Raw genomic sequence first — 22899 nt, 5'->3', positions numbered from 1 at the left:
AATGCGAGTTGAGTGGAGAAAATAGGTGGTAAAAATGAAATGTAATGAAAGCATGTTGTTCGGGTTCAGGAACATAATTACTAATAATTTTTAGAATGCAAATTGACCGCAAGAAGCCCAAACAGATATAAAACCTTGCTTACATTTGTATACGATCACATATATCCCTCTATTATGCGTGGGAATACTTTTGGACAAATGTTCTAAATAAATATCACTTGGAGCTGATTTGCTGGTGTTTTTACAGTCATTTATGTCCCCATTTTTTAATATGTTTATATATATATATATTTTTTTAAACTTGGGGTGCCAAATAAAATCGCCTGCTGGCCAAATTCGGCCACCAGTTGGGAAACCCTGGTCTGGAAGTGGATGAAGAATGGAGGAAGTTTTGTCGTGTTGTATTGAATCTCCATTACATTTTGGTGTTTCGGAGGCAGACTGGAACTTAGGTGTTTGGGGATCAAATTTCTTCTGGGAAATACTAACATCAAAGTAACATATACTATGTAATATCCTCTTTAGGGGACCCGTGTTACACATACACATGTGTACTTGTGTACTTGTGGACAATCCACTTACCTCTCAGTGCCAGTAGGGGGAGTTTCCCAACACTCTTTCCCTTATCCAGCACCCTCCCCCAATTGTATTTGATAGGGTCTGAGCCGTCACTGGATTTGCAGCTCAGTTTAACGTCACTGCCCTCTAACAGCCTGCCGTCCATCCAGCATCGTGGCTTAGAGGGCTTCACTGTAGAAACAACAGAACAGTAGTTACATAACATAATGACACTATTATACAAAAAAGAAAACAGGATGGTACCTAATATGGATAATGATTCATTCATATAATATGCTGTTTAGCCCAGAGTATGACATACTGTAGCAGCATGTGTAAATGTGAATTAATACAAAAAAGATTCTTGAGTGTAACAATAGCTTGTTTGTTTCTCATGGAAGTCAATGCTGGTATTAAGAGTAGTATTAAAGGCCCAGGCCAAGATCAATAAGTGACTGTGAGTTGGTTTTGAAAGCCTACAAACAGAGACAGGTCAGGAGAGAGCGCTGTGCTCCTGAGTTTCTGTGGCCTGGAGGTCACTAGATGGCCAGCCCTGCTCTAAGCTCTATGGCTGCTTCACAGCAGCTTCTCCAGTCCTCCCTATATCTCCCCCTCATCCCTCAACCCATCCCTCTATCCCTCAACCCATTCCTCAATCTCTTCCTCCTTCCATCCGTCCATCCTCTCCCTCCATCCCTTCCCTTCTAGTCTAACCGGCCTGGTGAACATGCTGCTCACACACTTAGTAAGGGATATAATAAGGGGGCTGAGGAGAGTGCCGGGGATTCTGCAGTTCATCTCACATCTCTGTCAGGGCCAGTTAGGCCGCTCTCTCTGCAACAGGAGCAGCCAGAGCGAGGACACACACTGACACAGAGGCCCAGGCCCAGACCCAGCCAGCAGCCAGCTCCTCTGCCAACCCATTATATTAACATTGGGACTGCGAAAGAAAAATGCAAATGTTCGTCTCTCAAAATCGAAAGTGTCACTGCAAAGCTGATGGCAATTTGTAAAAATCTAAGCGTTAACTCAATGAAATGTCTTTATGGAGGAGAGAGAGAAAAGAGAGAAAGGATTAAGAGACTGTTCCATTAAAGAACCAATAGCCGCCGGTTGAACTAATCTCCCATGATGTTTTAATAAATTGCATAGTTTCTGACATTGAGAATGATCTCACTTCCCCCATTGGACTACTAGACGGCTTTGTGGTATTGCTGCTCTCCATTTGCCTGTCTGTCCTTCAAAGCTGTTTGTCTATTCGATGATATACAGAGACACATTTACCACAGAGACAGTTAAAACTAAACCATTTAAAACAGATCCGCCAAGCCTCTGTGTATTGGGGCAATGAAGAAACTAAACCGAACAGAGAATAAAAAAACAATGGCGTCTTTGCCTCTGCTAAAGCAGCCCAACTGGCTTTGCCATCATACTTGAGATGAGAGCTGAATTACGGCTCAGAACTCTGTCTGGTGTTTAATAATTAAAAACAGATATAACACATATTAAATTATCATAAAGAGCTTGTCTGCCGCATAATGACAGAAAAAGTATTTTCTTATCATGGTAGCAACATTTTTTCCTGATATATAAAGGGAAAGTTCACACATTTTCACTCTTTCTGTGCTTGTAGCTGACCCCCCCCCAAACAGTTTTTTAAAATGTGTTTTGTTACAGAGAATTTTTTTTGTCACAGTCATCACTTGCCATAGACTACAATGCATTATGAAAATGTGTTTAAAACATGTTATAAAATGCTCGAAAACACTCCAAACCACCTCATATTACATCAGAATCTCATTCTGGATAATGTTTCTGCACTCAATTTGGGATTGTCTTTCCACCATGCAATAAATCCATGTTTGAATGATGCTGTTAACAACAACAAAAATATGCAAATATGGATTTATGGGACAGTGGACATGTTTTCTAAAATTGAGTACAGAGGTGTTATCCAGAATGAGATTCTGATGTAATATAAGGGGATTTGGAGCATTTTATAACATGCTTAAACACATTCACATAATGCATTGTAATCTAAGGCAAGTAATGACTCAGCAAAATGTGACAGTCAATTTTCTCTGTAACGAAACAAAATATGAAAAATGGTTTGGGGTATCAACTACAAGCACAGAAAAAGTGAAAATAAGGCCACCTGTAAAAATGGGTGAACTTCCACTTTAACAACTAAATTCTGCATCATCTGTTTCAAGCTGACGAGGTCAATCCCCAATGTCATTTCTAGACATAAACTCAGCAAAAAAAGAAACGGCCTCTCACTGTCAACTGCGTTTATTTTCAGCAAACTTAACATGTGTAAATATTTGTATGAACATAACAGGATTACACAACATACATAAACTGAACAAGTTCCATGTGACTAACAGAAATGTAATAATGTGTCATTGAACAAAGGGGGCAGGGGGTTCAAAATCAAAAGTAACAGTCAGTATCTGGTGTGGCCACCCGCTGCATTAAGTACTGCAGTGCATCTCCTCCTCATGAACATCACCAGATTTTACAGTTCTTGCTGTGAGATGTTACCCCGCTATTCCACCAAGGCATCTGCAAGTTCCCGGACATTTCTGTGGGGAATGGCCCTAGCCCTCAGAACGAGCAGTATGGCTGGTGGCATTATCATGCTGGAGGGTCATGTCAGGATGAGCCTGCAGGAAGGATACCACATGAGGGAGGAGGATGTCTTCCCTGTAACGCACAGTGCTGAGATTGTCTGAACTGACAACAAGCTCCGTCCGATGATGCTGTGACACACAGCCCCAGAACATGACAGACCCTCCACCTCCAAATCGATCCCGCTCCAGAGTACAGGCTTCGGTGTAATGCTCCTTCCTTCGACGATAAACGCGAACCATCACCCCTGGTGAGACAAAACCGCAACTCGTCTGTGAAGAGCACTTTTTGCCAGTCCTGTTTGGTCCAGCGACGGTGGGTTTGTGCCCATAGGCGACGTTGTTGCCGGTGATGTCTGGTGGGGACCTGCCTTACAACAGGCCTACAAGCCCTCAGTCCAGCCTCTCTCAGCCTATTGTGGACAGCCTGAGCACTGATGGAGGGATGGTGCATTCCTGGTGTAACTCGGGCAGTTGTTGCCATCCTGTACCTGTCCCGCAGGTGTGATGTTCAGATGTACCGATCCTGTGCAGGTGTTGTTATACATAGTCTGCCGCAGCGAGAAAGATCAGCTGTCTGCCCTGTCTACCTGTAGCGCTGTCTTAGGCATCTCACAGTATGGACATCGCAATTTATTGCCCTGGCCACATCTGCAGTCCTCATGCCTCCTTACAGCATGCCTTAGGCACGTTCATGCAGATGAGCAGGGACCCTGGGCATCTTTCTTTTGGTGTGTTTCAGAGTCAGTAGAAAGGCCTCTTTAGTGTCCTAAGTGTTTATAACTGTGACCTTAATTGCCTACTGTCTGTAAGCTGTTAGTGTCTTAAAGACTGTTCCGCAGGTGGATGTTCATTAATTATTTATGGTTCATTGAACAAGCATGGGAAACAGTGTTTAAAACCTGTTAAAGATAGGGCTGACTACTGCCCCCTTTGGAGGAATTGCGTGCCCATAGTAAACAGAAAACCAATCCCTCCAAAATTGCTAATATATGCATATAATAATTATAATTGAATAGAAAACACTCTAAAGCTTCTAAAACCGTTCAAATTATGTCTGTATGTAAAGCAGAACTCTCAGGGCAGCCATTCTCCCAAACTCTCTCTTGTCATCAAGAAAGTTGGGCCAACTTTGACGTCATCGCCCCCACCCTTCCCAAGCAGCTACAGATCTGGGAACAGTTTCTATGTCTTCAGCGTGATGTCTGTTTTCAATGGGGCTTGTCATTGTGAGAATCGCGCTGCCTCCACTTTTGGCGGGCTGAAACCTTCAGGTCACGAGAAAATACATGCACTTTGATGCGCGCGTCGGGTCCAGAGCTCTCTTTCTTCCAGGGTTGACCAAACGACGTGTGTTTGTCTGTTCGAGCTAAGGATTGGTTTGCGTGTTCAGAACATGTTAAAGCTTGATTCTGCTCTTAGTTTGACCAGTTTCGTCGACATATAATATGTAATTTTGAAGTTTAGATGCGCATCCACTAGAATTTTGGCTGCATTTCAGACGGAATTTGTAGTGTTTGATAGCCCAAAGACACAGACTTGAAAACCAAACGCAGTTTTTGGTAAGTATGACTACTTCCACGGCTTATGATCGAAGAACATCAAAGGTAAGGGAATATTTATGTGGTTATTTTTGTGTTTCTGTGGAGTCCAACATAGTGGAGACATAATGCTAATGTGTGACCGCCGTCTCATATTATAGCCTAGTGAACGAATTCTGTAACGTTAAAAATAAATGTAACACAGCGGTTGCATTAAGAAGTGTATCTTTCTATCTATATGTAGAACATGTATATTTAGTCAAAGTTTATGATGTGTATTGCTTGTTATCTGACGTTATCTGCCGTTATCTAAACAGAGATTTATGGATATAAATAGCATATTATTGAAAAAAACATAAATGTGCTGTATAACATGTCCCTATTACTGTCATCTGATGAAGATTTTCAAAGGGTTAGTGAATTATTTTTCTTTGAATCCTGCGTTTGTTGATTGCATGTTTTGTTCAACTTGGCTATTCAAATTAGCTGTGTCTTTGGTGGTGGTTTGACATAAATATGTCCTATGTTTTCGCCGTAAAACATTTAAAAAATCTGACTTGCTGGCTGGATGAACAAGGTGTTTATCTTTCATTTGAGCTATTGGACTTGTTAATGTGTGGAGGTTAAATATTTCTAAGAGTATTTTTGCATTCCATGCGCCACCGTTCCAGCTGAACGTGGGAGGGGTCGTTCCCAAAAGGGAACCCTACCCCGTCAACAGGTTAAACCCTTTACAATGAAGGTCTGTGAAGTTATTTGGATTTTTATGAATTATCTTTGAAAGACAAGGTCCTGAAAAGGGGACTTTTCAATTTTTTCTGAGTTTAGTATATTATATATGACATGTTACTTCTACTGTATATGCCTCAACAACCACACATCTCAGAGACCCTCGCAACAGAGAAACAAGGCCAAACAAAAAAATCTAAATCGAATCACTCCGTCTAAATCAAATTGAATCATTAGATCAGTTAGCATGAGAGAGGAAATGTGCCTGCTAATTCCCTATTGATTAGCGTGTGTGAGAGACAGAGCTGGAGAGCAGACTCACCCAGCACTATGAGGTTAACCTGGCTCCAGTGGTACTTTCCCCCCGTTTTGACCTTGCAGTAGTACTCTCCAGAGTCCGTCAGCTGTAGGTCACTGAGGAGCAGGGAGGCGTCTCCTTTCAGGTAGTCCCCTGCGAAAGACAGACGACTGGCCTCACTGGTCACCTCATTGGTGTACACCTGGCCACCGAAAAACGTAATGATCTGTGTTGGGGAGAGAGACAATGAGACACACTGAGAGAGCTGTAATGCAGAGACATCTGTAAAGACATCAGATCTGTATCTGGATTTACACATGCATTGGACACTGTTTGGTCATAAAGACACATACACATACAGTACAGACATGTACCCTGTCTTTGTCTTTTTTCTCTCTCCCTTGTAAACACACACACACTACAACAACACTATCAAACACAGCTGTCACAGCAGCCTATTACTCAGGGCAACTGAGAGCCTGCAGATGGTGACTGCTAAATGCTGGTGCCACAGCACATCAGTGCCACAGGAGCTGGGTTTACCTGCTGTGCTTGCAGGTGACAACTGGCCATTTACAGTATACACACACACAAACACACACACAAACACACACACACACAGTCTTGTACAACTAACCGTGTGGGGACAAAATTCTGTCCTATTCAAAATAATTTCCCCTAACCCTAACTCTAACCCTTACCCTAACCCTAAAACCTAACCTTAAACCTAACCCTAAATCTAACCCTGAATCTAATTCTAACACTAATTCTAACCTTAACCCTAAACCCCCTAGAAATAGCATTTGACCTTTTGGGGATCAAGGTTTGGTTAGGTTACTTTCTAAATGTAATTCGCTACAGTTACTAGATAGCTGTCCAAAATTGTAATCAGTAATGTAACTTTTTGATTACCCAAACTCAGTAACATTATCTGATTACATGCTGTTACTTTTAGATTACTTTCCCCTTAAGAGGCATTAGAAAAATTCTAAAATATATTTTACCAATTGAACGACATCTATTGCAGGATAAATCAATGTTATAGTTTACATAGCTGGCCCTATAAGATGTTCAATTTTACTTTATGGGTTGGTTATGTTGGTTTCTTCTAACCCATCCATTTCCACTACATTAAATTATATCTTTACATTAATAGACAGTACCAGTCAAAAGTTTGGACACACCTACTCATTCAAGGGTTTTTCTTTATTTGTACTATTTTCTACACTGTAGAATAATAGTGAAGACATCAAAACTATTACATAACACATATGGAATCATGTGGTAACCAAAAAAGTGTTAAACAAATCAAAATATATTTGAGATTTGAGATTCTTCAACGTAGCCACCCTTTGCCTTGATGACAGCTTTTCACACTCTTGGCATTCCTTCAACGAGCTTCACCTGAAATGATTTTCCAAGGAGTGCCCACATATGCTGAGCACCCGTTGGCTGCTTTTCTTTCACTCTGAACTGTGAACAGCCATCCATAACAACCACAATCTGTAAAGCTCAAATAGTTAAATCAGAGAGTAGCAATGTGATTTACATCAATGCGCTATGTAGATATCAATAATAAGTGATATCCGTATCGCCGTAGACTACAACACTGCTGTCATCCTTACCTCTAAGTGTTTATTCAAGTTGGATAATCTTTGGATGCCGACAGCAGTTGCACCAATGGAAGACATAGCTTGGCTGTAGCCTACAAAAGCCTATCCCTGCTCTTTTCCCACAATCCATAAACCACATTTGGTGTGTCATCATAGTGGTCTCTGACTTGTGGTCAGACTCACTCAGGTGAACAAACTGATTTGAATGTCATTGAGAAAAGCGAGAAGTGTCAAAGATTTTTTTTTGCAAATTTCTGAATTTAAAAGTAATCCTCGAAGTAATCATCTAGTTTTTCAAAAGTATCTGTAATCTGATTACTTTATTATTGCTGGTATTTTTTCTGTAATGTAACGGATTACAGCTACTAGTTTTTTGTAATCCCTGGTGGGGACTAACAAAATGTCCCCAGTTGGTCAAATTTTTGTTTGTTTCCGTGTCTGTGGAAGGCCTCAGTATATGGGCCTATGGGTGGTTACCACCATTATCATTAGCATACGCATCCCCAGGTTAGCACAAGTGAACTCTGCCCTTGCACAGGCTTTCTCTCCCCTCTGTGCTCCTGACACATGTAGCCTGGACGCTCGGCAACAGAGGCTAAATGTTGACAAGCTGCTCTTTTCCATTTCAACACGGCCTTTCAGCGGAAATAAAATAATTAGTTATTCATTCCGCCACAGGCACAGTCTCATTCCTAACCAAATTATCAGACATTTGATTTTAATTAATGGTGCCTTCAATGTTATCTCCCCGTTAAATAGTCAATGCAATGTGCCAGCCCCTTCAGAGGAATAAAAGTGTTACATTTGTTTTCCATTTTCTTCCCTTCTCTCCCTCCTCCCTTCTCTCTCTCCTCCCTTCTCTCCCTACTCCCTTCTCTCTCTCCTCCCTTCTCTCCCTACTCCCTTCTTTCTTTCCCTACTCTCTTCTCGCCTTCTCTCCCTCCTCCCTTCTCTCTCTCCTCCCTTCTCTCCCTCCTCCCTTCTCTCTCTCCTCCCTTCTCTCCCTACTCCCTTACTCCCTTCTCCCTTCTTTCCCTACTCTCTTCTCCCCTTCTCTCCCTCCTCCCTTCTCTCTCTCCTCCCTTCTCTCCCTACTCCCTTCTCTCTCTCCCCCCTTCTCTCCCTACTCCCTTCTCTCCCTCCTCCCTTCTCTCCCTCCTCTCTCTCCCACCTCCCTTCTCTCCCTCCTCCCTTCTCTCCCTATTCCTTCCCCTTCTCCCTTCTTTCCCTACTCTCTTCTCCCCTTCTCTCCCTCCTCCCTTCTCTCCCACCTCCCTTCTCTCCCTCCTCCCTTCTCTCCCACCTCCCTTCTCTCCCTCCTCCCTTCTCTCCCACCTCCCTTCTCTCCCTCCTCCCTTCTCTCCCTATTCCCTTCGTCCCTTCTCCCTTCTTTCCCTACTCTCTTCTCCCCTTCTCTCCCTCCTCCCTTCTCTCCCTCCTCCCTTCGTCCCTTCTCCCTTCTTTCCCCTCCTCCCTTCTTCTCCCCCCTCTCCCTCCTCCCTTCTCTCCCACCTCCCCTTCTCTCCCTCCTCCCTTCTCTCCCACCTCCCTTCTCTCCCTCCTCCCTTCTCTCCCTATTCCCTTCCTCCCTTCCATTCTCCCTTCTTTCCCTCCCTTCTCTCTCACCTCCCTCTCTCCCTCCCCCCTTCTCTCCCTCCTCCCTTCTCACCCTCCTCCCTTCTCTCGCTCCTCCCTTCCCTCACCCTCCTCCCTTCTCCCTCCCCCACCCTCCCTTCTCTCCCACCTCCCTTCTCTCCCTCCTCCCTTCTCACCCTCCTCCCTTCTCTCCCTCCTCCCTTCTCTCCCACCTCCCTTCTCTCCCTCCTCCCTTCTCACCCTCCTCCCTTCTCTCGCTCCTCCCTTCTCACCCTCCTCCCTTCTCTCCCTCCTCCCTTCTCTCTCCTCCTCCTCCCTTCTCTCCCTCCTCCCTTCTCACCCTCCCCTCCTCCCTCCTCTCTCTCCTTCCTCCCTTCTCTCCCACCTCCCTTCTCTCCCTCCTCCCTTCTCACCCTCCTCCCTTCTCTCCCTCCTCCCTTCTCTCCCACCTCCCTTCTCTCCCACCTCCCTTCTCTCCCTCCTCCCTTCTCACCCTCCTCCCTTCTCTCCCTCCTCCCTTCTCTCCCACCTCCCTTCTCTCCCTCCTCCCTTCTCTCCCACCTCCCTTCTCTCCCTCCTCCCTTCCCTCACCCTCCTCCCTTCTCTCGCTCCTCCCCCACCTTCTCTCCCTCCTCCCTTCTCTCCCACCTCCCTTCTCTCCCTCCTCCCTTCTCTCCCACCTCCCTTCTCTCCCTCCTCCCCCTTCTCACCCTCCTCCCTTCTCTCGCTCCTCCCTTCTCTCGCTCCTCCCTTCTCACCCTCCTCCCTTCTCTCTCTCCTCCCTTCTCACCCTCCTCCCTTCTCTCGCTCCTCCCTTCTCACCCTCCTTGCGTCTCTCGCTCCTCCCTTCTCTCGCTCCTCCCTTCTCTCCCTCCTCCCCTTTGTCCTGTCTCCATTTTCTTGTGGAACCAAATCTCTCACTGCTAATCAACAGATCAGTTTGTTAACGAATGACTTCCAAAGAGAGAAGAAATCTCTTTGTTCTGATGAGGACTGTTGAGATGCCATGGTCTTACTGTTATCAGATACTGCATTTCATTAAGAAAAAACAGGAACAAATCAAAACAGAAACTGATACTCTAACATCATCTGAGAGCTACAACACAAGTAATTAGATTAGGGCTGTTTTTAGACTCGGGTAAATGATTCAAGGTAGGTGATAGGATGGATCCATTTTTATCCTATTAAGAGCTGGCAGTATTGATGTGGTCTAATTCAATTGTCAGGGACTGGAAGGTCTAGGTATTCTATTTTCACAGCTGGTAGGATGTATAGGCTTTATTTATTAACTGTGTCTCTGGTGGACTTTCAGTCACAGTCATTTGTTTACTACTGTATCTCTGTCGACATTGTAACACTTCAGGGAATCTGAAAAAGCCTATGAAAAGAACCCTGAGCGGATTAAATAAATAGAGAATAGAGGAATTGGGAGAGAGTAAGAGTAAACTGCAGGAAGTAGAAAATGGTTCAGATGGGAAGGAAACAAATTGGAGGAACATTGTGTTGTGTAAGTGTGCCTTTGAAAAAGCTATTCAAATGATACCATATTGGTTGCAACAAAGATATTAGGGGGTATAGAGAAAAGGAGTGAGAAGAAAGAGAGAGAGAAGGAAGGAAATAGAGACAATGACAAAGAAAGACAGGAGAGAGAGAAAGAGAGAGAGAGAGAGAGAGAGAGAGAGAGAGAGAGAGAGAGAGAGAGAGAGAGAGAGAGAGAGAGAGAGAGAGAGAGCAGCTTCCTCACCACTCTCTGCTTGGAGTTGGGCTTCTGCAGTAGCCACTCAATGTCGAGCAACTGCGCGTTGGACTGCCAGAACTGATGGTGGCACGGCAGGGTGGCGTTGTCTCCGACAACTCTCTTCATTTCTGTCTGGGCGCCAGCCGTCAGCAGGCTCAGCAGCGCTGGAGAGAGAGAACAGAGACACTGTCAGACAACTAGAACCAGATACACCGCCAGACAGCAGCCACAGGCAGAATATAGCTGGAGTAAAAAACCTAGTGAGATAGGAAACAGAATCAGAATTACTAGGACATAATATGTACAAGAAACAGAATCAAACAATAAAAACCATCCAAACCACAATGAGACAAAGACTATAACTAGTCAATATCTCCCAAGCCGACCTAGCTGTCAGGTTCTTTGCTGTAGGACAGGGTATGGGTTACACTAGGTTCAGTCAGTAGCATACATGGGGCTTGTGACTCGGCCCCTGGCCAGAAGCCAGACTGTTAGGGCCTATTACGCAGCGGGGGCCGCTGGGCTAATTTATTGGAGGATGCTGGACAGCCCCACTGGCTTGAGGGGAATTAGGGAAAGGCGTCGGGGGGATTTGCAGAGGGATGAAGCTTAGGGGGGCCGTAGGGGGGCCAAGGGGACTTACGACTCCCTCCACCTGGTAGACCCGGCATAAGGAAAACAATGCACAGGCTCCACAACCCCACTGGGCTTACTCGCACAAATGCGAGATATATTTTTGGTGCCTCAGCATTAACCTAACTATCACATTTAATTTAGTCACTGCAGAGAGCGGGCTAAGAGCCTGGCTTCAAATAGCTTTAAATAAAGTTATCCAAATGCTTGTTCGGATGCCGTATGTCCTGGTCATGTTAACATTATATTATCTCCTTTTCATTACTCAGTGGTATGTTGCTGATTAGGTGCTGAGTGTATAAAAAAAATCACTAAATATACAGTGTGGTATACATACTTACACAAACACTGTATGGCCTGTTGCCTAGCCCTGAGTGTGTTATGTCTGGGCTTGAGTGATTCAACAGACAGCGACTCGTTGAAAGAATGCTTTTGTGCCCTATCACCCTCGATGACGTTGTCAATGTTCCATGGATCACCTAATGTGGTCAATGCATCAGTCATAGGCACCTTTCTTCTTATTCAGCTGCCACCCCCTCAGGAACAGCACACGTATGAGCTGTCAGCGCCAATGAGAATGGTCGCTGGTAGGCCCTATAAAACATGTGACTTGGTGTAAGTTTGTGTTAAAGATGGTGCCATTGGAGATGGGTGACAACTTACCGAGTCGTAAGCTAGCAGTTCATGGTAAAGTCTACACCACTTGTATTCAGTACATGTGACAAATCAAATTTGATTTGATTTGGTACGGGGAGGAAGGTATCCTAACTGTAAACCGCTTATTCAGAATTGGTTGACTGACTCACAGTGATGACATCATTACTCTGTGAACTTTGTGTGCAGCTCTTTAAGTTTCCTTCACTTCACATTTCCCTGCTGCAATAACCCTGGGCTCTACGCCAATCACTCACATCCATCTGAGTCACCACTTAGACACAACCCCAGATGCACTCACTGACTGGCACCCAGCAACACAGGAGAGGAAGCCATATTACAGTACATCAGGGCCCTGCTGAATACGACCCTGTTGACAGGACACATTACTGAGGTCCTCCTACTGCTCTTGCGCTCCCCTGCTCTGCTCAAATCACTACTCAGCAGAAAAAAGGGCCACCTCTTCCCAGCCAAGGAGCTCCCAGCACCCCTGAAGGTGTCCCCGTTCATGACTTTTTAATGCAGCATTTGCAGAGCCATTCATCTTGTGGGCTCCCCGCAGATATTACTTTGGATGGAAGTTATGGAGAGAAGCCTAGGAGAGAAGGACCTAGCCAGCACAGAGGACACTGGGTATCCTCTCAGCATAGCTCCTAATCACTTTAAGGAGGAGGAGGAGGTAAGAGGAGGTTGGCTGGAGTGTGTGTGTCCGAGAGAGTGTGAGTATTTGGGGCCCGGTGATATTCCGTTGGGAGCCCAATGCCCGCTGCTAGACAAGGCCTGTTTAAGCCGTGGTGTCTAATCAGTGCCCCACACTCGTCACCCCAGGGCTGAACTCCCTGCTCTGTGTGCTTGGCCTGATAACAGCTAGTAGGCTCACCTCTCCACCGCCAGCCCACCCACGCCTCCCTGCTCCCTCTCTTTGACAGAGGACTTACAGGCAGGGGAGAGTATTGCATTTGAGCAATACAAGTAGGGCTAGTTATCAAAGGGGGTATATGGAAGTTTGTGTGTTGTATGTGCAATTAACTGTGCTGTATATCGTTCACTCCTTTTGCCAACTCTCAACAACCTTCCAACAAGCACGATGAGCCAATAAAGACAGTTTGGGTTTGGAAGTAGGCTTCACTTCATCACCTGTCAATAGATTTACCACATATGAAATGATCTAACTTTCAGCCAACAACATGACAAAGATGTCAATGTCTTTATAGTGACATTACAGTCAGCTTTTACATCCACAGTTTATGGTCTTGGAGAGGGGATTTTGTGCTGTGGAATGGATAACAAAGTGGTCCAAAATAAGCCTGCCTTGAAATCTATTTGCACTCAAATTTCAAATTTGGATTGGCCTCATTCACAGTGTGCACAGCTGTGGCAGTTTGGACCGATGGGAACCAGCATTTGTGAGATGCCCAGTATGCGGCATACCGGGGTGTCAAAGCAGACTATGGTGACTCTGTATAGGAACATCCAGTAGTCTGTAGTTTTATGACATTGGCTTTCAATGGTTTTAATATAGTGGGATATTTCAGCATACTTTAATTTAGTTAATTAATTCAACCATTTAAAAAAACAAGCACACATAAAACTTGAAGAAGTCATACACGCACATCAGTAAAATCATTGAGGATGACACACAATAAAGTCAGGAACTTATATCCACTGTGGTCCTCTTGAGACAAGAGACAGAGTATGGCAGCGAGATAATAAAGCATAAAAACAAAGAAGAACAACATCTATCTCGTCATTGCAGTTACATCGTAGGGTACATTCAAATGGGCCCAGAAGACATCAAACTGTTTTTTACTTTATATTTAAGGCATTTCACCCTGAGGCTCCAGTATACAAGACAGTACCTTTCCCAGCATTACTCCTGAATTTGTTTAAGCACAAATTAGCAACACCTGATCTGGTGCTGTGGTTTTGTACATCCCTAACATGAGGAAAGTAATCAGTCAGATATCTGGGTGCAGAACCATAAATACACCTGGAAACCAGACTCAGTCTAATCTGGGACACCCTAGCCTCAATAGGCAGCCAGTTGAGTTCCTGAAAGCAGCTCCTGCCTATGTGAGTACGTGGACTCACCTTCAATACTGTCCTGATCAGCTCCTTCTGGGCAATCTGGAGCTTCCCCTTCAGAAGATTAGACAAGACCCCAAACCAGGAAGTATTTGCGTAGTCAAAATGGAATTGAATTAGGTCAGTGGCTAGCACTCTCACGGAGTCCTTATCAAGCTGCTTGGACTTTCTAGCCAGAAAGTTGGTCCCGGAAGGAACCTTCCCCAGGAGGAAGGAGTACCATTCCACAAAGATTTCTCTCATCAAACTCTTTCCTGATGAAGTCAGTCAGGTAAAGTATCAGTGGAGTATGTTTTTCTAAATCCCGACTGAAAATCATACATTAGACTTAGTTTGGCATATTCATACATTTGTTCATGTACAACTCTCTCCGGGATCTTTGATGTAATAATGAGGATAGATACAGGCCTACAATTCCCAGGGTCAGACTTTATCCCCTTCTTATACAGAGGTATAACTTTAGCTTGTTTCATGTCCTTGGTAAAGATGCCTTGTTCAAGAGAGAGATTAACGATATGCGTAATGCAAGGGGCAATTTTCTCAGCAGAATCTCTAAGAAACCTTGCTGGAATATTATCCAGGCCTGTGGCTTTGGCGCATTTAAGCTCTGCTAGCATAATTGCTCCTTTGGCGGCTGCTACCTTTGCAAAATAAAAACTTGGCATAATACTGTTTGACTTGGTCATTTCCATACAAACTAGAACTGGTGGGCAGCTTGCTAACCAGCTTTCTGGCAACAGAAGCAAAAAAATGGTTGAATTACTATGCATACCTGTGACATAGACTATTTACTAAGACATTACCCAGGCATGACAAAACTCGAAACATGTTCCATCATGAGCAGACCTTGTTTCAAATACGATTTCAAATATATCAAATACTTTCACATGCATTCAAAGTAAGTATTCACGTATATTTATGAAAAAAAGTCGCACTGGGCACACACTGGTTGAATCAATGTTATTTCCACATAATTTCAATGAAATTACATTGAACCAATGTGGAATAGATGTTGAATTGATGTCTTTGCCCAGTGGTGTGGTTGAATATTTTAATATATTTGAAAATCCACTTGGAAATTATGTTAAAGTATTTTCAAATACTTATTTCAAATACTATTTTCAAATTTCTGGGTTAATTGCATGGGAGTATATTTGAGTCAATGTATTTGAAATACAATACTATTTGGTTTTTACAAATAACCATTCAAGTACTCAAATACAATTACTTGTTTTGTGCTGTGTATTTGAAAATAGTCAAATACACAAAAAAGTATTTTAAATACCAGATACTCTAATACACATGTACTTGAACCCATGTCTGATCACGAGGCATCTATTCATTCACGTCTTCTTGACATTCCATAGGGCCCTGGGAAATGCCATGTTAAGGAGGCCATCTAAACTGAGAGCTGTAAGTCAAAGAGGTATTTTGCGATAAGATAACTATGTTAATAACTTCTGGCTCTGACTAGACACCCCCCGTCATTTCCTCTACTCTCTGGACTGTGATCAACGCGGCTGCACATTGTCATTTTTGATGGAGCTCGCAAAGAAAAGAGCTAAAGAAAGACAGAGAGAGACAGAGAGACCGAAACAGAGAGAGACAGAGAGACAGAAAGAGAGAGACAGAGAGACCGAAACAGAGAGAGTCAGAGAGACAGAAACAGAGAAAGACAGAGAAACAAAGAGAGAGACAGGGAGACAGAGACAGAGAGAGACAGAGAGACAGAGAGAGACAAAGAGAGACAGAGAGACAGAAACAGAGAGAGACAGAGAAACAGATAGAGACAGAGAGAGAGAGAGAGACCAAGAGAGACAGAGAGAGACAGAGAGACAGAAACGGAGAGAGACAGAGAAACAGAGAGAGACAGACAGCGAGACAGAGAGACAAAGAGACAGAGACAGGGAAACAGAGAGAGACAGCGAGACAGAGAGACAGAGACAGGGAAACAGAGAGAGTCAGCAAGACAGAGAGACAAAGAGACAGGGAAACAGAGAGAGACAGAGAGATAAGAGAAAGGAACAGAGAGAGGAACAGAGAGAGACAGGGAAACAGAGAGAGGAACAGAGAGAGACAGGGAAACAGAGAGAGGAACAGAGAGAGACAGGGAAACAGAGAGAGACAGAGAGATAAGAGAAAGGAACAGAGAGAGGAACAGAGAGAGACAGAGAAACAGAGCGAGACAGAGAGAGTGAGAGACAAAGCGAATGAGGGAGAGCTGGGGCGACTGTAGTGGAGGATCCAATTTCTATAAAAATGCCCTAGGGGGAGTTGTGCTCCAGTAAATCCACCTCCCCACAGAACGGTACAATCTTATTATAGAGCAGCCAGTGGGATGCAGGCAGGCAGCGGCCCCAGATCTTTCACATTTACCAAAGTCAAGCCCCACATCCCATCAGCACATTGGCTTGGTTGGGGCCTCAGCACCTCTAAATCTCCTGACCTCTGGCTCATAAGACTGAAGAGATCAGTGGAGGAAAAAGAAGAGAGGAAAAGGCCACAATGAGCTTTAATCTTACCTTAGCTATAGGAACAAGCAGTGGGGAAAAGTGGAGGATGCAGAACTAACTCCTTTAGAGTCCTTTAGAGAATATGTACAGTATTTGTCTTTGTAATAAGAGTGCATCTGTGTGTGAGAGTGAACAGTATGTGTGTGCTACATGCTTTATGTGAACATATGCTGTCTCAGAAATGCCCTTCCATACTCCTCTATCTGCATAATGGAAAAACAAGGCTATCTCATGTTGACGGTAAATCAATGCCTCTGTGCAGACATGTGAATTAGAGTATAGCAGTTGTGGGGCATATGGAGTTTCAAATTGCATAGGAGTTACCAGCTGCTCCACACAAGGTCTGGGTCCAGACAGGGAGAGAGGTCTGCAGCATTCATCTCTCAGCACTGCCACTCTATACTAAACGTTTTAGCTTGCACCACTGACAGGCTCCTCTGGCAGGAGGAGAGAACAGAGGGGAGAACTACTCAGAGAACACTGGGCTGGGACATAGACAATAGCCTCCTAGGTAACCAGGTGCACTGTATTTGGCTTTTCTCTTTGTTCTGACCAATATGTATGAAGTGCATCAGAAGTGACAGCTGACATACAGCAGGTTTTAGTTGAGCTGGAGAAACATTCAAATGATGGGAAACATTGAAATATGCAGAGGTCACAGCCAAAGGTGCAGCTTGGTGTTTTAGAAAGATCAATGAACACTGCATCACAGTGGGTTTGTTGACCTCCTGTTGCTGTGGCTATACAAATGGTAAATACAGTATATTGGTATACAGTATATTGGTGCTTTCTTCACAGGGAAACAGAGTTATCACAGAGATGGGCACAGAGGGAGGTAAAGCATATGCTCTCTCTTTTACTTCCATCTCTGAGGCTTTCCAGAGAGACGGAAGGCATGAAACACTGAAATCCTCTCACATCTCTGATGGCTCCCCAGACAAGAGCTATGCTCTGAGACAGTAGTACAAACTGACAGGCTACAAAAACAACCCTCGTCAGAGCTCTCAAAGAGACTCCTTTATTTATACTGCCTCTTATACAGGCTCTTTTTTAATTAGTTCTTCTGAAGGGGGTAAATCTTTTTAAACGCTCCCAGAGATCACATCCAAACATTAAATCGCACGTGTCGCGGGCACTCCCTAATTCTTGGTCCAAGTCATGAATATTTTCCTCCTGTGGAATCAAAGAGGGCTGTGTTTTCTCTGACTGGAGGCTGCTTTTTGGAGGGATAAAGTACCCATAATCCTTCCCTGCATTGCGCTCGGTGACCAACACCCCTTCTGCTGACATGGAACTTTTCTCCATGCCACTTGCAGCACTATTAAAGATCAGGGCCACTTCAAGCATGGAGAGAGAGAGCCGGGGCTTGAAAGGAAAAACATTTCAAATGAGGGCCCTGTCGTGTCCGCACTCGTCTGCAATGATGGATTCCTAAGAGCCTGGCTAGAGCAGGCGAGTGCAAAGAAGGAATGGAATCACTTCCAGGATAATCTGTTGGACCTGGAAGAGAGGAACAGGTAAAGGGAGAGGGCCTATGGGAAATACGGAATGGGAGATGAAATTCCACTAAGGTCTGAAGAATGTAGGACACTGTGGTATGTTTTCACCTCAAGCTCGCTTGTTGCCTTCATTAGCATCTATTTCAGGGGCTTGTCATCTATGTCACATCAAGCGAAAAACGGGCGCCATCCCACTGACAGAATCCCAAAATAGATGCTAGTAAATTGGTTTCATGCAGAGGGCTTTTAATTCCCCAAAAGTTTTTGATAAACTCTCTCAGCAAAAAAAAGCTAATTACAACTTTTCCCAAAGGAACGCCAAGTCACTAAAACCTGCTTACATCTTCCAAACCCTACATCTGTTGGAATCATACTGTATGCACGGGTGTTATCCAAGATCCTATGGATGTTCCATCAGCCGCTTAGCCGTTAGCTTAAACGACCAGGGCTCCAGAGTGTACCACATGTGGTACTCGAGACGTTCCAGTAAGCAGCCACCGCTGCCCCACTTCCTCCTTCCTCCCTTTATCTTTATGTGGCTCAGTAAAACCACAGCTCCAACATATGAATAGAGTGGAAAGAGAGGCACAGGACTTAAAAGGGCCCAAACACAAAGACACCACTGACAGTCATTGGTTGAGTTTGAATTCAAACCCAATTCATCATTTGGAATGGATGTTCTCCATTTACATTTTAATTATGCCAATGCATTTTAAGAGACTCCAGGCTCCCTCACAGGATAATCGCCAGAGTCTGTATGGTGTTCAACCTTTTAAGGGGTTATTTTCAGGTTGACATAACACCATGTAAAGGACCTCCCATTTCCATGATGTGTTCTAAATAAACAAGCCTCCCAAATATCAAATGGTCTGGCTTGCGCAAGATTACATGCGTCAGCTGCATTGTGGGGCTTGGAGAAAGACCCTCTGCTTTGCTGTGGCAATATATCCTCCCCACATCTGGCCGCTCCAAAATAAACCAGCATGTGTGTGCATTCGCTGTGCTACACATGACCAGAGTGTCTACATACAATATGTGCTTAGTTCTCTCTTCCCAGGACAGGGAATGATAGAAAGAGAGAGAGGTATAGACTTACTCCTCAAAAAGATTTGACTAATGTGCTGGTCATCTCTCTCTCTCTCTCTCTCTCTCTCTCTCTCTCTCTCTCTCTCTCTCTCTCTCTCTCTCTCTCTCTCTCTCTCTCTCTCTCTCGCTCTCTCTCTCTCTCTCTGTGTGTTTGCTTCACATGTGGTTGTGGTGTGTGTTCACACTAAGACAGAGAGACATGCACACACACACGCCCCTGCACAAACTTTACTAGCCTCCAATGCCCCACCCCCACTGAGTACAGTGCAGAGTATCCATATTTCATGGACAGGGGACTGAAATCCCTTGACAAGGTTAGACATTTCCAAACAGGCTAGAATAGACCGCTTTTTGCCATTTCCATAAAAACATTAGAAAACTTTGCTGAAAATCATTTGCCCAGTGAGGTGATTGTGTAAACAATAAGTGAGGATGAAAAACAATGGCAATAATTGAAAGACTCAGCAATTTGTGATATTCAAAGAAAACAATTCTACATCCTGTTAAGAAATTACATGTATTTTCATAGAAACTATATGAATTTACCTCTATTAGGAAAACATTTATTTTTATCAAGCACTTGGAAAGTTTCTCCAAGAATTCTGCAAAACTATTGTTTTCTGAGCCCGACCTATGTTTCGCTTTGAGTGGCATTAAGTTATTTTTCTTGGCAAACAGAAAGGTTATTTTCCAGGATTGTGTAAACAGAAAGGAAATATTAATAACAGAGGACTTACACTGTAACAGTTAGCTGGAGAAGAAACAAGAAACGATACCTAGAAAAAGAAAAACAGTCATACATTTGCCTCCATGGGGTTCAGGCTCGGCTTGACCCTGCCATCAAAACAGATGGTGCAGTCAACTTGGAAGCTGGCCTTATGAATTAAAGCACTGTTTAATACTGCCTCACCTGCTGCTGATAAACAGGAGCTGTCATGTTGAGTATTGGTGTGATAGAAACTAAATAATGCTATGGACAGACAGATAGAGAAGCACTGAGACCAAACAGAATTGCCATAGTACTCATATCAAGAACCTTTTTGTATACTACTTCACCTGGCACAACAGGCACCTGTGTGCAAGTCTCTCCATTATCCAGGACACAAAATGGACAATGTTTATTTCCCTGTTATTTATAAATCTAATCTCCATTTGTGGCTGGCTGCTGAACTCCGCTCACATTGTCGGTGCTGCCTGGACTTGTGCATTGACCTCCGAAGATCAATAATATGCTATGGTGCTGCCAAGTCCATTTAGCTGCAATCTGTCATTTTCTATGTCAATTAGGTGGAAAATAGAGTTGACTAGGTGGATGACCAAGAAGTGGAATGCATGGTGGTTGCCCAGTCTCTGTGGTGATGGATGCTCTATATCAGCATACAGTACGACCAATAAAAAACATCAAATGCTGTCTGCCTTAAGTATTGTACCATTAACTTTTATTAAATGCAATTCAATATTTCGATGATGATGTTTTAAAGGAGTCTCCTAACTCCTTTTACAAGTAAGACAATAAAACACACGAGTATGTATAAAGGTTAGTGGTGGTACGTGAAAACAGGGCTATTTAAAAAAAAACATCAAAGCCTGGACTATATTTAGAGCTGTACGAAATTATGGCTTTAGATGGTGTAAAACGACCTGGGTTTGGACATGCTAACGCTAAAACATGGCTTTAGATGGTGTAAAATGGCCTGGGTTTGGACATGCTAACGCTAAAACATGGCTTTAGATGGTGTAAAACGGCCTGGGTTTGGACATGCTAACGCTAAAGCATGGCTTTAGATGGTGTAAAATGGCCTGGGTTTGGACATGCTAACGCTAAAACATGACTTTAGATGGTGTAAAACGGCCTGGGTTTGGACATGCTACATTTTGTGGCCTGAGTATGCTGCTGGGCCTCTGGATACTTTCCTGGTCCCTCTCCTCTCAACACACATTTAATTCCATTAGTTTGTCCACTGCCACTGTTTGTCACTGTCGAAGCCCTTGAGTTCACCCAGGGTTAGATGGAGCATATCTGAGCAAAGGCACTGAAGAGCTGGGCTGTTGTCCATGGAAGAATAGGATCTGAACAACAACAGAGCCGAGTGAGTTCCATGTTGTACATTTAACAAGCTAATTGAAAACAGACGGGACACTAACTCCCTCCCCTTCATCCGAGTCTGCTAGCTCGCCAGCAAGAGTAACATATTCGCACTGTCTCCAGAATTATGGTATGCATCTGATTCATCCTTTTACTTGATCGACTAAGCAGAACATAACAAATACACGACACATGAAACCAGGAATGTATACAGGATGCTGCTGTTGCTGCATGGGAGTGGAGTCACCTTATCCATCCCGTCTGATTACTGGGAAGGGCACATCGAGGGACCCATCTCCATTTTTCTAACTTGAAGACTAATAATCGGAATCATTTGAGAGTGCTCTTCTCGACCATTGATGGCCTGGTAAATCCTACCATGGCTAACCTATACGAGCTTTCCTCCACGTGATGAGTTTGCTACACAACTTGATATATTATTAGACTGTATTAGTGATTTAAATACTTGGATGGCTCACAACTTTCTCCAGCTAAATCAAGACAAGATCGAGGTACTTATTGTTTTAGCCAAAGCACAGAGAAATAATCTGCCCGCATATTTTAATTCAAGGCCAATAAAGATAAAACACCAGGTAAAAAACCTAGGTGCTATTTTAGATTTTGAACTCAATTTTGAATCGCACATGTAACCAAAATAGCTTTTTACCGCCTTGAGGAACATTGCCAAGGTGCGGCCATTTCTCTCAGGCTGATACAGAGAGACTCATTCAGGCTTTTATTACAAGCAGGCTTGAGTCACGCTTGACTACTGTAATGTTTTCCTGTCTGGTCTACCCAAGAGAGCCATTGGTCAACTGCAAAACATACAGAATGCTGCAGCACGGCAGTGGAGGCTGGTGGGAGGAGCTATAGGAGGACGGGCTCATTGTAATGGCTGGAATAGTATAAATGGAACGGAGTCAAACGTGGTTTCCATATCTTTGATGTGTATGATACCGTTCCATTTATATCATTCCAGCTATTACAATGAGCCCGTCCTCCTATAGCTCCTCCTACCAGCCTCCACTGTATCCCGGGTACTGACCAAGACAGAGAGCACACATTACACTATTTTTAAGGTCTCTGCACTGGCTGTCTGTGAGTTTTATAATTCATTTTAAGATTCTTCTATTGTTTTTTAAATTAATCCACAATTGTGCACCCCAATACATGTCAGTCATGCTTTTAAGTTATGTACCCAGTAGGTCCCTCAAGTCCTCTGGAACTTGCCTTTTAACTATCCCAAAGCCTAGGACCAAGAGGCATGGGGAGGCAGATTGTATTTACTATGCCCACAGCCTCTGGAATAGCCTGTCAGAGAACCTGAGGGGGGCCGAAACTGTGGACATATTTAAAAGAGATCTTAAAACACACCTTTTTAGCTTTGCTTTTCCTTTGGGTGCTTTTTAATCTTTCAGTTTTTATTGTTATTCTTTAGTTTTTTAATCTTCTTATGTTGGTTGTGTAGTAAATATACACATTTTTATTTTAATTGTTTTTCATTGTTTTTTCCTGTGAAGCACATTGTGCTGCATTCCATGTCTGAAATGTGCTGTAGAAATAAAGCTTGATTTGATTTGATATCCCCCGAGGTGAAGAGGTGCCATGGCAACTTTCACGGCTTGTGAAATGTGTTGATT

General features: G+C 43.8%; 1 protein-coding gene across 2 annotated transcripts in view; it reads right to left on the bottom strand.

The window, feature by feature from the left end:
• Positions 1 to 22899, bottom strand: part of LOC123992662 (CXADR-like membrane protein) — an 87386-nt gene that overhangs the window by 4728 nt on the left and 59759 nt on the right. The window contains exons 1-4 of one of the 2 annotated variants that reach the window (XM_046294009.1): positions 11090 to 11111; positions 10710 to 10867; positions 5781 to 5982; positions 583 to 750 (exon numbers count right to left, since the gene is read on the bottom strand). In XM_046294009.1, coding sequence (XP_046149965.1) covers positions 583 to 750; positions 5781 to 5982; positions 10710 to 10829 — 490 coding nt within the window. In that variant the 5' untranslated portion in view covers positions 10830 to 10867; positions 11090 to 11111. Of the gene's footprint in view, positions 1 to 582; positions 751 to 5780; positions 5983 to 10709; positions 10868 to 11089; positions 11112 to 22899 lie in introns of those variants that run through there. The other variant, XM_046294008.1, reaches the window with a different exon arrangement.

This window comes from Oncorhynchus gorbuscha, linkage group LG13, assembly GCF_021184085.1.
Source record: "Oncorhynchus gorbuscha isolate QuinsamMale2020 ecotype Even-year linkage group LG13, OgorEven_v1.0, whole genome shotgun sequence".
Taxonomy (NCBI): Eukaryota; Metazoa; Chordata; class Actinopteri; order Salmoniformes; family Salmonidae; genus Oncorhynchus; species Oncorhynchus gorbuscha.
The sequence above is the reverse complement of the archived record's forward strand: the minus strand, read 5'-3'. Positions and strand labels throughout refer to the sequence as shown.